Source organism: Hypomesus nipponensis, chromosome 18 (genome assembly GCF_054491055.1).
Source record: "Hypomesus nipponensis isolate SF chromosome 18, ASM5449105v1, whole genome shotgun sequence".
In the NCBI taxonomy this organism is placed as follows: Eukaryota; Metazoa; Chordata; class Actinopteri; order Osmeriformes; family Osmeridae; genus Hypomesus; species Hypomesus nipponensis.
Window position 1 is genome coordinate 14,936,955 of NC_140378.1, and position 12,248 is coordinate 14,949,202.

General features: G+C 47.2%; 1 protein-coding gene across 1 annotated transcript; it reads right to left on the reverse strand.

Moving 5' to 3' along the window:
• Positions 1-6,374: 6,374 nt before the first annotated feature.
• On the reverse strand, positions 6,375-10,196 carry sox18 (SRY-box transcription factor 18). The gene is made up of 2 exons (XM_084680955.1): positions 9,450-10,196; positions 6,375-8,565 (listed from the first exon to the last, which is right to left on the reverse strand). Exons 1-2 carry the CDS (start codon positions 9,841-9,843, stop codon positions 7,457-7,459), a joined length of 1,503 nt encoding a protein of 500 aa, XP_084537081.1. The 5' UTR covers positions 9,844-10,196; the 3' UTR covers positions 6,375-7,456.
• Between the last annotated feature and the right edge of the window lie 2,052 nt (positions 10,197-12,248).

Sequence of the window (12,248 nt, forward strand, 5' to 3'; positions counted from 1 at the left end):
CGCTCCTCGCCGTATTGCTGTTTAATGTACTTTAATGTCATGTGTGTGTGTGTGTGCGCATGCGTGCCTGTGTTGTGTGTACAGTATGTGTGTTTGTGTGTGTTTGTGTAGGAGGGAATCTAGTGTTTCCGGCCAGGCTGTCATCTGATCTGTCCCAGTCACTTTCTTTTCTTCTACCCCAGTGGGATTCTCTCTCTCTCTCTCTCTCTCTCTCTCTCTCTCTCTCTTCATCTCTCTCTCTCTCTCTCTCTCTCTCTCTCTCTCTCTCTCTCTCTCTCTCTCTCTCTCTCTCTTTCTTGCACATACACACGTACATGCGCACAAACACACACACACACATGTACACACACATTCACACAACTTTTCTGAGACCCCAGTCAAGGTGTTTTATTGACAGGAAGCTGTGCCTGTGAAAGAATCAACAATGTTAACAAAGATAATGTAGCCTTTATGATGTCAGAGTTAGCAAGGAAAAACACATGCCCGACTGGTCTTGTGTGGGGGTGTGTGTAGTCTTTGTGAATGTGCATTTACAGTAATACTGTTCTGTGCACAGTACGTAAGTGTATGTGTTTTCTGTGCACAGTAAGTGTATGTGTTCATATTTGACTGCATGTCTTGTCCAGACCCAACCTTTTCTTAGGTGAGCTAAGAATGGAGCCTTTACTATTCTTCTTCCTGATGAACTGTTTATTATGGGATGTTGGGGTCAGAGTCCCGGATGATTAAGCGCAGAAAACACTGATATCATCAGTCATTTCTCTCCAGTATGGCTTTTATCCTTTCTCTACCCTTCACCCCCCCCTCCACACAGACTCATTCATCCCTATGTATGTACATGCCCTGCCACTAACCAACTAGCCTATCTATAACAGTGTATGTTTAACAGTCAAACTTAGACCAACCGATAATGTGGGTTGATTTGCATCAAGTGTTTATGGAGTGTGAAAGGGAAGTTGTTGTTCGAATCAAAATGTTATTATAGAAAAGTATTCTGGAGAGCAGACTGTGGTGTGAGTGGACTTTTTTCCCAGTTAGCGCAGGAAAGACACTGCTGGGCTCTTGTGAGTCGTAGGCGTGCCTGGAAGGTCTTTCCTGGTTCTGGAGATCTGGGAGGATCTGTCTGGTGTGTGTGGTTCTGGTTTGGAGGGATGGGTCCAGCCCAGACCTGGCTGCTGTGGTGTGTGGATCAGTGTCCCTGTGGCGTACCACAACCACAATCTCACCTTCAGCCAGACCCAGCCGAGCCATCAAAATCCCACGTAAAAGCTACACTTACTGTTCTTGTTTTCGCTTCCCTCCACACCTCCTCCCCACTTTTTCTATTCCTCTATAAACCTCTTCTCCCCCTGTTACCCTCCCTCCCTCCCTCCCTCCCTCCCTCCCTCCCTCCCTCCCTCCCTCCCTCCCTCCCTCCCTCCCTCCCTCCCTCCCTCCCTCCCTCCCTCCCTCCCTCCCTCCCACGTCATCATGCTAGTTTCCTGTTTTCCTGCTGTTTCTGAGCTGTCTCAGAGGACTACTTGAGGAACCTGGAGAGTTACACACACACCGCGTGCACACGTCCACACACACACATCCACACAGTAGGAGGAAATACAGGAATACAGTGTCTCTTCTGTGAGTTGAGATGACGTCAACTGTTGTCTGAAGACACACATGGAGAGCTGATCAAGGAAAGGCTCAGGGTTACAATCACAGAGGACACACACACACATATTCAGACAGTCAAGCAAAAGAATGGAACACAAATAAAGCGGTTGCACCCCCTGCTGTTACCCTACAGTATTTATTTAGGAACACCTGAAAGAAAAAAAGGAAGAATAAGGAGGAGGAGAAAGAGAAGAAGAACAGAAGAACAGGAAGAGGAAGAGGAAGAGGAAGAGGAAGAGGAAGAGGAAGAGGAAGAATTAAGAATTATGAGGAAGAAGATGAAGGAGGGGGAGGAGGAGAAGAAAGAAAAGAAGGAGCAGAAGAAGGATATGAAGACGGACGAGAGGAAGTAGAGAAGAACAGGAAGAGGAAGAGGAAGAAGAGAGACCAAATGGCTCCATGTCTCAGAACTCCAGCTGAATGATCTAGCTCTGGTGTGGGTGGTAGATGGATGAACTCTCTCACCACTACGAGGTCAGCTGGAACTTTCCAAGCCACACTCACATTTTTCTTATTTTTCTCTCTCACTTTTTGGTCTTTCTTTTTCTTATCCTCTTGTTAAAATACAAATGAGATATGTGACTGCACAGAAATGAATTAAGTAGTTTACAATGATTTGATCAGAGAGCAGAAGAGAAGAGAGGAGGTAAGGAAAGGCAAGGAAAGGAAAGAAGTTAAAAGAAAAGAAAAGAGAAGATACATGAGAAGAGAAAGTCATACATGGCTATAGTGATCATGCCTAAAGGAGAGTGTTTTTGAAACAGATCCTTTTTCTCCTCCTTTTCTGTTTTACCCTTCCCTCCATCCACCATGGTGCGATCACTCTGTAATGTTCACTCTTTCATCTCTTTCTCTCTCTCTCTCTCTCTCTCTCTCTCTCTCTCTCTCTCTCTCTCTCTCTCTCTCATTCTCTCATTCTCTAGCCACATCCTCTCTGGCACCGCAAAACCCTCCTTTCTCTTTACATGTCCCTCTCATTCCCGCCTTCCCTTCCTCCATCTCTCCCCCCTTCCCCTCCTCCTCTTCTGCGGTCATTGCAGCCCACCCCCCCACTCCCCCTCGGGAAAACCACTCAATGCAAACACAGAGGGATCTTAGGCTTTATTTCTAAGGGTTGTCGCATCGACACATCACCCCCCCACACACATGCAGACAAACAAACACACACACACACACACACCCAGATCGGGCGGTCCCAGTGTGGCCTCCAGCATGGCAGATATAAATCAGCCACTGAAGGGGTGTTACAGAACCATCTGAGATTCATCTCTATGCTTTCAAACCCAATGTTGTTCTTCCTAATTATACGGTTGGCAAATACATCTCAGGACAACAGACAGAGAGGGAGGGGTGGGGGGGGTGTGGAGTGGATGGGGGAGGGCTTCACAAAGTGCACGCTCACACGGCATATTTCTGACAGCCACCAAATGGTTACAGTGCATTTACGAGACGCCAGCCGAAAGGAGACGTTGCACAACAGTGGGGACCGGTTCCTGCCCGGAGACTGTGGGTCTGGAGAACACAGGCTGATGGGGTCTGGAGAACACAGGCTACTGGGGTCTGGAGAACATAGGCTGCTGGGGTCTGGAGAACACAGGCTTCTGGGGTCTGGAGAACACAGGCTGCTGGGGTCTGGAGAACACAGGCTGCTGGGGTCTGGAGAACACAGGCTTCTGGGGTCTGGAGAACACAGGCTTCTGGGGTCTGGAGAACACAGGCTGCTGGGGTCTGGAGAACACAGGCTGCTGGGGTCTGGAGAACACAGGCTGCTGGGGTCTGGAGGACACAGGCTGCTGGGGTCTGGAGAACACAGGCTGCTGGGGTCTGGAGAACACAGGAGAGAGAGGGAGACATAGGAGGAGAGAGGGAGGAAGAAGTGAAGGCAATGTCCCTGATCTCTCTGTGGGGTAACCACACACTTCATCCTGGAGTCTGAGCCTGGCTAGTGGTGTGCTTGTGTGGGTGAACAAACTCATACAGGCCCACACAGACACGCACGCATATCCTCTGCTGCTTCTCACTGTAACCCAATGATATGTTGGGGAACAGAGAGAGAAAAGAAGAGGGAACCGGAGATAAAAGATAAAAATAGCCTGAGTAAACAACAACACGCTGAAAGAAAGTTTCAAGGCCTCAGTCTGCCGGCAGCCTGAGGCCCTGACACCATGGTGTGGGTCCAGGTCACCTCCACACACACACACACTTTATATACAATATCTGGGCACACACAATCATGCACACTTACAAAGTTAAAGTGTGCTGCTTTGGAAAGGAAACGGCTGCAAAGTGTAGTTTGAACCTTTCTTGAAAGAGTGCGGAGTCAGCGTCTAAGGCACACAGGTTCTTCGTTTTGGGATTGCTGTTTTGGCTCCAGTCCACTGGCTTTTAGGTCAGCATTGTGGTCCTCACTTAGGTGACCGAGATTTGAACCCACAACCCACAGGTCAGAAGACCAGGCCACCAAACCACCATAGGCTCTTATGGTCACAATAACTGTCATGTTCATATATTATACTGAGAGGACTGGTTTTATGTTTAATTTCACAGTTGTGATAAAGTGGACACCCTACATACCAAACTGGACAGATTAACTGGTAAAGTATCATCCACTGTAGCCACTGTGTTTCTTGATCCCATTCTTCAAAGTGAAGTCATTAGATGTGTGAATATTTTAAACAACAAAGTCACTGAACACTTCATTGGAGGCAACTCCAACAGCCAAAAAATGTATTTCTTGACTGTATACATGTTCCAATAAACACAGTGGCCGTTCTGGTCAAGGGTCAGAGGTCATGTGCTACTCATGTCTTCCCCTTGCTCTGTCCTACCCAGGGCCATCCCTCTCACTGTCATTACAGCAACTATATTTTCCGTTCTCCTGGTTTGGAAAACCTTCCTCCCCTTCCTCCCCTCCTCCCCTCCTCCCCTCCTCCCACCACGTAGCTCCATCGTTTCTTCCACCCCTCTCTCCTCCCTACTTCCTCCCTCCGCTCCTCACCCAATCCCCCCGACCTCCCCTTTACAGGAAGTGAAGGCAGGGCTACATCCTGGTGGGGCAGGAAGTAGTGAGGGTATGGAAGAGGCCGCACATCCTGGTTGGGACAAAAAAGGGAGAAACCCCGATTACATCATCCTGTTATTTTATTCGCTGGGCTTGGTGACTACATGAGAGGAGAGCTATGTATCAGACTCACTGACAAATGATGCTCTTATTGCCAGTACCGTCACTGTCAACTAATTCATCACTATTGATGTATGTCTGAATCTGACAAATTACAGGGAAAAGAGAGACAGAGATAGATAGAGAAAGAGAGAGAGACAGACAGACTGACAGACAGACATAGAGAGTGAGAGAGAGAGAGAGAGAGAGAGAGAGGCCTTGGAGACCCTCTAGTTTGAGTCTTTCATGTGGTAGAGTTTACAGTGAGACTGGCTGTTGTATTGTGCCCAGGGAGATGTCGTGCTGAGCAGATTTCATGTAGCCATACAGACACAGATGGCCTATAAACTATAAACTATAAACTGTGGGGATTGGGAAAATCCCCTTCACAACCACATGCATTCACACTTCACTCTTCACTCTCTCTGCTTGTCACACCAGCACACACATAACACATACACACACATACACACACTCAAATTTATGTATACACAACATCCAAGGGTCAAAAAATGCAGGCATACACAAATTTATATTCAATTGCTTACCATGAAGACAAGAACCCAAACACTGAAAACCTTCCTAACACAGATACACAAAACACTGGACACCAAAAATGCAATCACGTACCATGAAAACTGACCTGTGTGGTGCATGGATGCATGTACACACACACACACATATAAATACATACATACATACTTACAGTATGAACACACAAACTGACAAACCCAAAAACACACAGACGTGAACACACAAACTCACAAACACACACACACACACACACACACACACACACACACACACACACACATCCTCTGCTGATTTCCAGATGGGAGAGAGAATCAGTGCTGGTGTTGTTTTTTCCAGTAGGGTGGTCAGCAGAGGGATAGGTGTTCACACACACACATACACCTCTTCCTTTCAACATCCTTCCTCTTAACACACACACACACATTCACATTGACATCCTGAACTTCCGCTGGAGTTTCTTCGTTTTTCACATTCCATTTACTTACTACACACTCATAATCGCACCCACGCACACACACATTGGTTTAATCAAATCCATAATTGTGTTCCATGGATTTAATAATAACAACAATTTAATTGGTGTTCAAACTACTTTTTCTGTTTAAGCTGTATCTCTGCATGTGTGTATGTGTGTGTATGCGTGTGTGTTCTTTCTTGTTAAAAATGTTTTTATTTTTGTCTGCGGTTTGGAGTAACAGATCTTCCCAAGCCAACTCATCTCGACGGCTGATCACACCAAGAATCAAATCAAACAGTCGAGGAATCAAAGGCTCAACACAGAAGAGACTCTCCTCCTCCCTTTCTTTTACTGTCTTTATCTATTTTTGACCTTTTATTTTTGTGTCTGGAACATAAGCTGCATAATGCCTGCATTATGAGATTGCTCGAATTTTTGATATCGATTTTTTGGCATCAACACGTTGCCGCATGAAACTGAAAAGACAGGACGCCGAGTAGAATAACAGTAAACAACACTGACAAATTTGGATTATGAACAAAGTGTCAAAGGCTCAAAAAACCATACTCTGCATCCTGACAATCATTCTTTATTTTGTAAATTATCTTTAAAAGCATATATTTATTTACAAATGCCCACTTCTTTGAAAAACAAAGGACAAATCTTTCAACAGACAACAAGTACACCATACTGTAGGTTTGTGTGTGACATGTTTGCGGTCTTGAGGATAAAATACTGAGGGATTGTGTTTTCAATTTGACTAGTGATTTAACTGCCAACAGAGAAACAGATTTTCTTTAGTTCCAGTTTTCCTTCAAGTCACAAACATTTCTCCTCTTTTGGATAATGATTACCAACGCCCAGTCAGTAGAACTATCCCAGAATGACTCAACAAATTAAAACTGCAGTTTTAAAAAGTGTTTGATGAAAATAAGGAAAATTGTTCTATCATTTATAACTGATTCTCTCACTGATTCATAACATAACATCTGATTTATTGAAAAGAACAATCCTAGTAACCCAAGTGTCTTTGTGATAATGTTAATGATCCGTAGTTTTGGATCAACACTTTCGATAAAGCACATAGAGAAAATGATGTGTGAGCACTTTCCCCCTCTTCACTCTCCTAATATCTCCCTCTGTCACATTCAGCCATTTTCAAAACTAAAATGTCCGTGATGGCATTTAAAATATACAATTTATGCAGTGGTCTTCTAAAGGCATATTTTGGACCCAGTGCAAATAGAACAGGTGTTCATGGAAATAATTCTGAACACATACAAATTAAGAATTTACAGATAACTAATCAGCTGTATTATAAAACAAATCTTCATCTTTGTAAAAAGAAAATGGTCACCATTCCTCTTCTACAGAATGAAACGAACGAGATGAGAGCGATCATTTTAAAGCCACAGTCCTGAGTTAGTGGAACAGCACTATGTCTCTCCAGTTAGCTCTGAGTTAATAGTTTGGAAATTCAGAACATGGCTTTGTTGTTACTTCAAAGCGTTTGCTGTTGTTGCGCTGCGACCATCTCCCTTGGATAATGAGTGTAAAGCAGTAATGTGGCCCAGGCTGTGGCCCAGGCTGTGGCCCAGTCGGCACTGGGATTCGAGGTGCGTTGTCTGAGAGCTGCCCCAGTGTGACAGCTTCATCTACCCAGTTATGCAGGCACTGAAGTAAACGGCACTGCTGGCGTCCGACAGGGCAGAAATCAGTGGGCTGTTCCCTTCCTCACACCCCACGCCACGACTCAGGGTCTTGGCCCCACCCCCAATGCTCCCAGCACCATTGCCATAGCAACCCTCCATCCGAGTCCGGCTGGCGTTCAGGTACTGGTCAAACTCGTGACGGTCCACCTCAGACCAGAACTCAGACGATGGGTTTAGTTGACAGGGAGGCTCCACAGGGGTGGAGTCAGGGTGGTTTTGGGAGGGCAGGGAGAGGGTGGTGGTAGGAGTGAGAGCAATGGAGGAAGAGGAGGTCTCGGGAGGAGGAGACAGCTGTCCCAGATGGGATGTGAAAGCAGCCTGCGCTGACATGTGGCTAGTCCATTGGTTGTAGTAACTGGGGATGGGGCTGCTGGACTGTTGGTGTGATTTGATTGGCTCAGTCAGGCTGACAGACACTTGGGGGTAGGTAGCATTTGCATGCTCAGGGGGCAGGCACTTCTCCTGAACTGGACGACACAGCATTGATCCCCTTTGACTGACATGGTGGGCATGACTAGAGCCAAGGCCCTGGCTGTGAGAGTGGTTCAGAGGACCGTGGGGATGGCCACTGTAGTGATGGTGGTGGCGGTGCTGGTGGTTGTATCCACTCCAGGCCCCCATCCCCCCCACCTCATCCTGCATGTGTGGAGGGAAAAACACCCCCTCTCCCCCTCCATCCTCCAACATATCCAAGGGGGACATCTCTGGGGTGGGCAGCCCGTAGCTCTCCAGCTCTGCTCCGGGGTGCTGCAGGTCCCTGAAGTGTCCCAGTGAGGGAAGCAGATGGTGGGGGAGAGGATGGTGGTGGTGGGAGTGTCCTGGAGGTCCGTAGCCTGACCCGTCTCCAGGCCCCCCCATGCTGCCTGATCCTCCCTGGGTCAGGCTGTGGAGCAGCAGGCTTGGTTCCACCCGCTTCAGCTTCTTGGCCTGCTTCTTCCTGCGGGGACGGTACTTGTAGTTGGGGTGGTCCTGGAGGTGCTGCAGGCGAAGGCGCTCTGCCTCCTCCACAAAAGGACGCTTATCCTGTGGGCTCAGAGCCTTCCAAGACTGACCTGGAGGAATGCCCAGACACACAATCAGAAGAGATTTTCAACGGTGAAAGAGAATGTGGAGAAACATAATGTCATAATTCAGACTAACAGGAGTTACATAGTCCTCCTGATTGACATTTCAATTTCATCGGAACCATCACCTTCTTTTAATAATCATTATAATTATCCTAATTTTTAGCAACATCATAACTTGTAATTTAATTATCAGCACAAACCAGTTCAGTGTTAAACCAGGGGCTAACAGATTGTCAGGTATTACTTCTACACAGGTATTAAATATTAACAGATACCAAGACTACCACATGTGTTGGAACACATGGTTAAATGTTATTAATTGTGTAATATGGTGAGTTAATAGAAATATTGGTCATTTCCACCATACAATTAAACTAGTAGTAATTTAGTTTTTGTTTTACAATTGTTGCTATCTGAGGAGAGCTTAACCAAACTCCTCATGAATGATTTTATATTAGTAACTGTATTAGTAATATACTAAATGAACTTTAACAAAATGCAGTCAGTTGCCTGTATTTCAATGTTCAATGAAAGTGTGGAAGAGTCAAACCATTTTCATTAAGGCTGTTATTTTCATAATGGATGTTTGCCAGAACTACTTCTGTCTCAGAGAGACTGTTTTGAAACTTCTACAGTCAGTGTTTCCTGATATTCTCCGTAAGTCTTTGACTGTAACAAAACTAACATTGCAGTTCTTCTCAAAAAAAATGTTACGTTATTTTTTTGTTTTGTAAAGCAGACTGCCAAAGAAGCAGCAAAAGAATACTTTTTTGTCTACAGGGACATGTAGTCTAGGACACGACAAGAGTAGTCATTTGTGTTTTGAAATCTTTTGTGTTTATGTTTGTTTGTTTGTGTGTGTATCTTACCCAGCATCTTGCTGAGCACAGCATTGTGGAGGTCTGGGTTCTGCAGAGCCAGGCGTTTTCTCTCATCTTTGGCCCAAACCATGAAGGCGTTCATGGGCCTGCGGATTCGCGACTCCCCCCCTGCCTTCCCATCCACGCCGCCCAGGATAGGAGCCCTTGCTTGGGTTGAGTCCGGGCTCCTTGCTCCTGTCCCACAACCAGATCCTGTCCCTGTCCCTGTCCTTGCCTCGGTCCGTCCACCAGCTCCTACTCCCAGATTTCCAGAGGAGAGGGGGCTATGGTCAAAGCCAAGCCCGGGATCAGACCCAGGGCTGGGGGACGCAGTCCATGGTTGCTCTCTCCTGCCTGACAGAGAACCAGCCTCTTGACAGTAACTAGACTCAGATATATTCATTCCAGCAAGACAACCACAGATTATTCTTTACTCCAATTGTTCAGTAAATGTTTTTCTGCGTGGGTTGTGTTTTCTAATGCAGAACACAGAGACTGAGAAGAGAGCAGAGCGCTGTAACAGTGGACTGAAAGAGTCAGAAACCCTAAACAAAGCATTGAACTCTGAAGAGAGTGGGACGACTCAGCAGGAAGAAAAAAAAGACAAAAAATGAGTGTACAATCCCAAATGTTCCACAACTTTGTTCTTTTTCCCTCTCTCTCTTTCTCTCCCTCTATCTGTCTTTCTCTCTCTGTCCAGAAGAACAACAGGCCCTGTCTGCAGTGCGGTGTCCAGGGTAGTTTTCCCGTATCCCAAAGTTTGAAAGTTGTGGTGAGGCTTGATAAAACACTTGTGTAAATATATACCAGGCCTAGACCAATCAGAGGCCAGCGAGGCCAGAGGGAGGGGTCAGTGGTGGGAGAGTTAAGGGAAGAAGCCCCCCCCTTTGCCCTGCCTCCCCCCCACCCCCGACCCCCCTGTCCGCTCATACAGGGAAGATGTAATCGGAGAGGCCCATTGTTTCTGCCCAGATGAGAGAAAAGACACACATACACTGCTTAACCAGCCACACTGTGTGTGTGTATGTGTGTCAACCTGCCATGTAAACTGCCTGTGAGTGTGTACACACATGTATGTGCATGTGGAAGAGCCCCCCCCCCCCCTACATGTTAGGGCAGGACAGTGGTGAGAGCTGACCACAGCTGAGGCCAGGCTCATTAGTGGTGGGGCTCCGAACAAGCACCAAACCTACAGAGAGAGAGAGAGAGAGAGAGAGAGAGAGAGAGAGAGAGAGAGAGAGAGAGAGGGGAAGGGGAGTGAGCGATTGAGCAAGACAGACAGACAGATAGAGAGAAAAAGGACACACACACACACACATACACACATACACACAGAAAGAAGATGAGTTGAACAATGCCATGCAGGAGGTCAATAAACTGCTTCCTCCAAGCCTGCTGAGAGCCACCTAAACAGGCCCTGAGGACAGTAAAACAACAATGCGGGGTCAGAGACAGACACAGCACATTCTGTAGTACTTCAGCTGCACGTCTTTAAATATTCCAGTTGGCACTGCTGCATCTACCAGGAATGTTCTATACCATGCAAGTAGTCTCTTTGATGAGCGACTCCGAGGGCATCACTGGGGCACCCAAGTGAACCTGAACAGGATAGCATGTAAGCTCAATGGGAAGTGCATCATCAGAGGCCGATAGTATAGCCGGTAGTGAAAGTTGGATACGTGACATGCAGGGTGCCGGCAAGCCACTCCCCCGCCTGGCATCCGCCACTCCTCCACCGCCCGCCCGCCTGGCTGTCTGCTGGGTGTCACCTACCCAACACCACTCCTCCTCACCCCGTTGTAAAGTCCTTGGTTGAATTCTCTCAGGTCCTTTAACGACCCTCGCACCCCCACCCCATCCTCCAGGAAGTCAGGGATGTTCCTGCAGGCTGACGTGGCCTCTCTCGATAACATCAGCCCCAGGGGTTCAGGGAGAGAGTCAATGTGGAGAGAGTCAATGTGTGCGCGAGTGTGTGTGTTCAACGCAGCAAGCGAGAAGGTGGGGAGAGGAGAGACCCACCCAGCCTCTCAGGGCTACTGTACCAGTGGTGGCGTCTGATCCAGAGACAGAGAGCTGGCCTCCAGCCCAGCAGCAAGACCAGCGCCCCCTCCACACCACCGTCTGCCTCCCTGCCTGTGTGTGTGTGCACAGCCGGGGCACCACACCTACACCACAGAGGAAATTTGGCCGCGACTCCAGACTCTGTGGCTGGAGGAGTTCTCACTGCCCTACTCCACTCATCTCTGCTGGAATCACAGACGCGCACACGACGACGACGACACACACACACGCTCACACACACACACACACACACACACACACACAGAAGAGTCAGACAACAACACACAATGGCATCGTGATGGAAGTGTGTGTGTGTGTGTGTTTACGCCTGTGTGTGTGTGTTGATGTGTGGGAGAGGTCATGTTCACACACAGTGCTATTTTGGATCTGGTGAAGAAGGGAAGTGTGCTGATGGATGGGATACACCGTGTTCGGGAATCCCCCATCTCAAGCTAGCCTGCCGCTGTACACACACTCACACATTCACACAACCTGAACTCACCTCATTACTAATTAAAATGTACATAAATGATTCAAATGAAGAAAAACATTGCAAATATTATTGGTAAGCTTGTCTGTATACGGTATCAGTCTGTCTGCATGTCTGTCTGTATATTTGTCAATCAGACTGTCTGTCTGTTTGCTTGTGAATATGAACCAGTAGATAATTTAACATCATTGTCCTTGACCAAGCGGGTGTGGCTCAGGCCACTTTCCCAGGGTGCACCTCTCCTCTATCTCCTGACC

Bases quoted from the DNA above. Each gene is read 5' to 3' on its own strand.
- sox18 (XM_084680955.1), bottom strand. From the start codon at position 9,843: ATGAATATATCTGAGTCTAGTTACTGTCAAGAGGCTGGTTCTCTGTCA. The intron at 8,566-9,449 runs GTAAGATACACA...GCATTCCTCCAG, and splicing joins TGTGCTCAGCAAGATGCTGG to GTCAGTCTTGGAAGGCTCTG.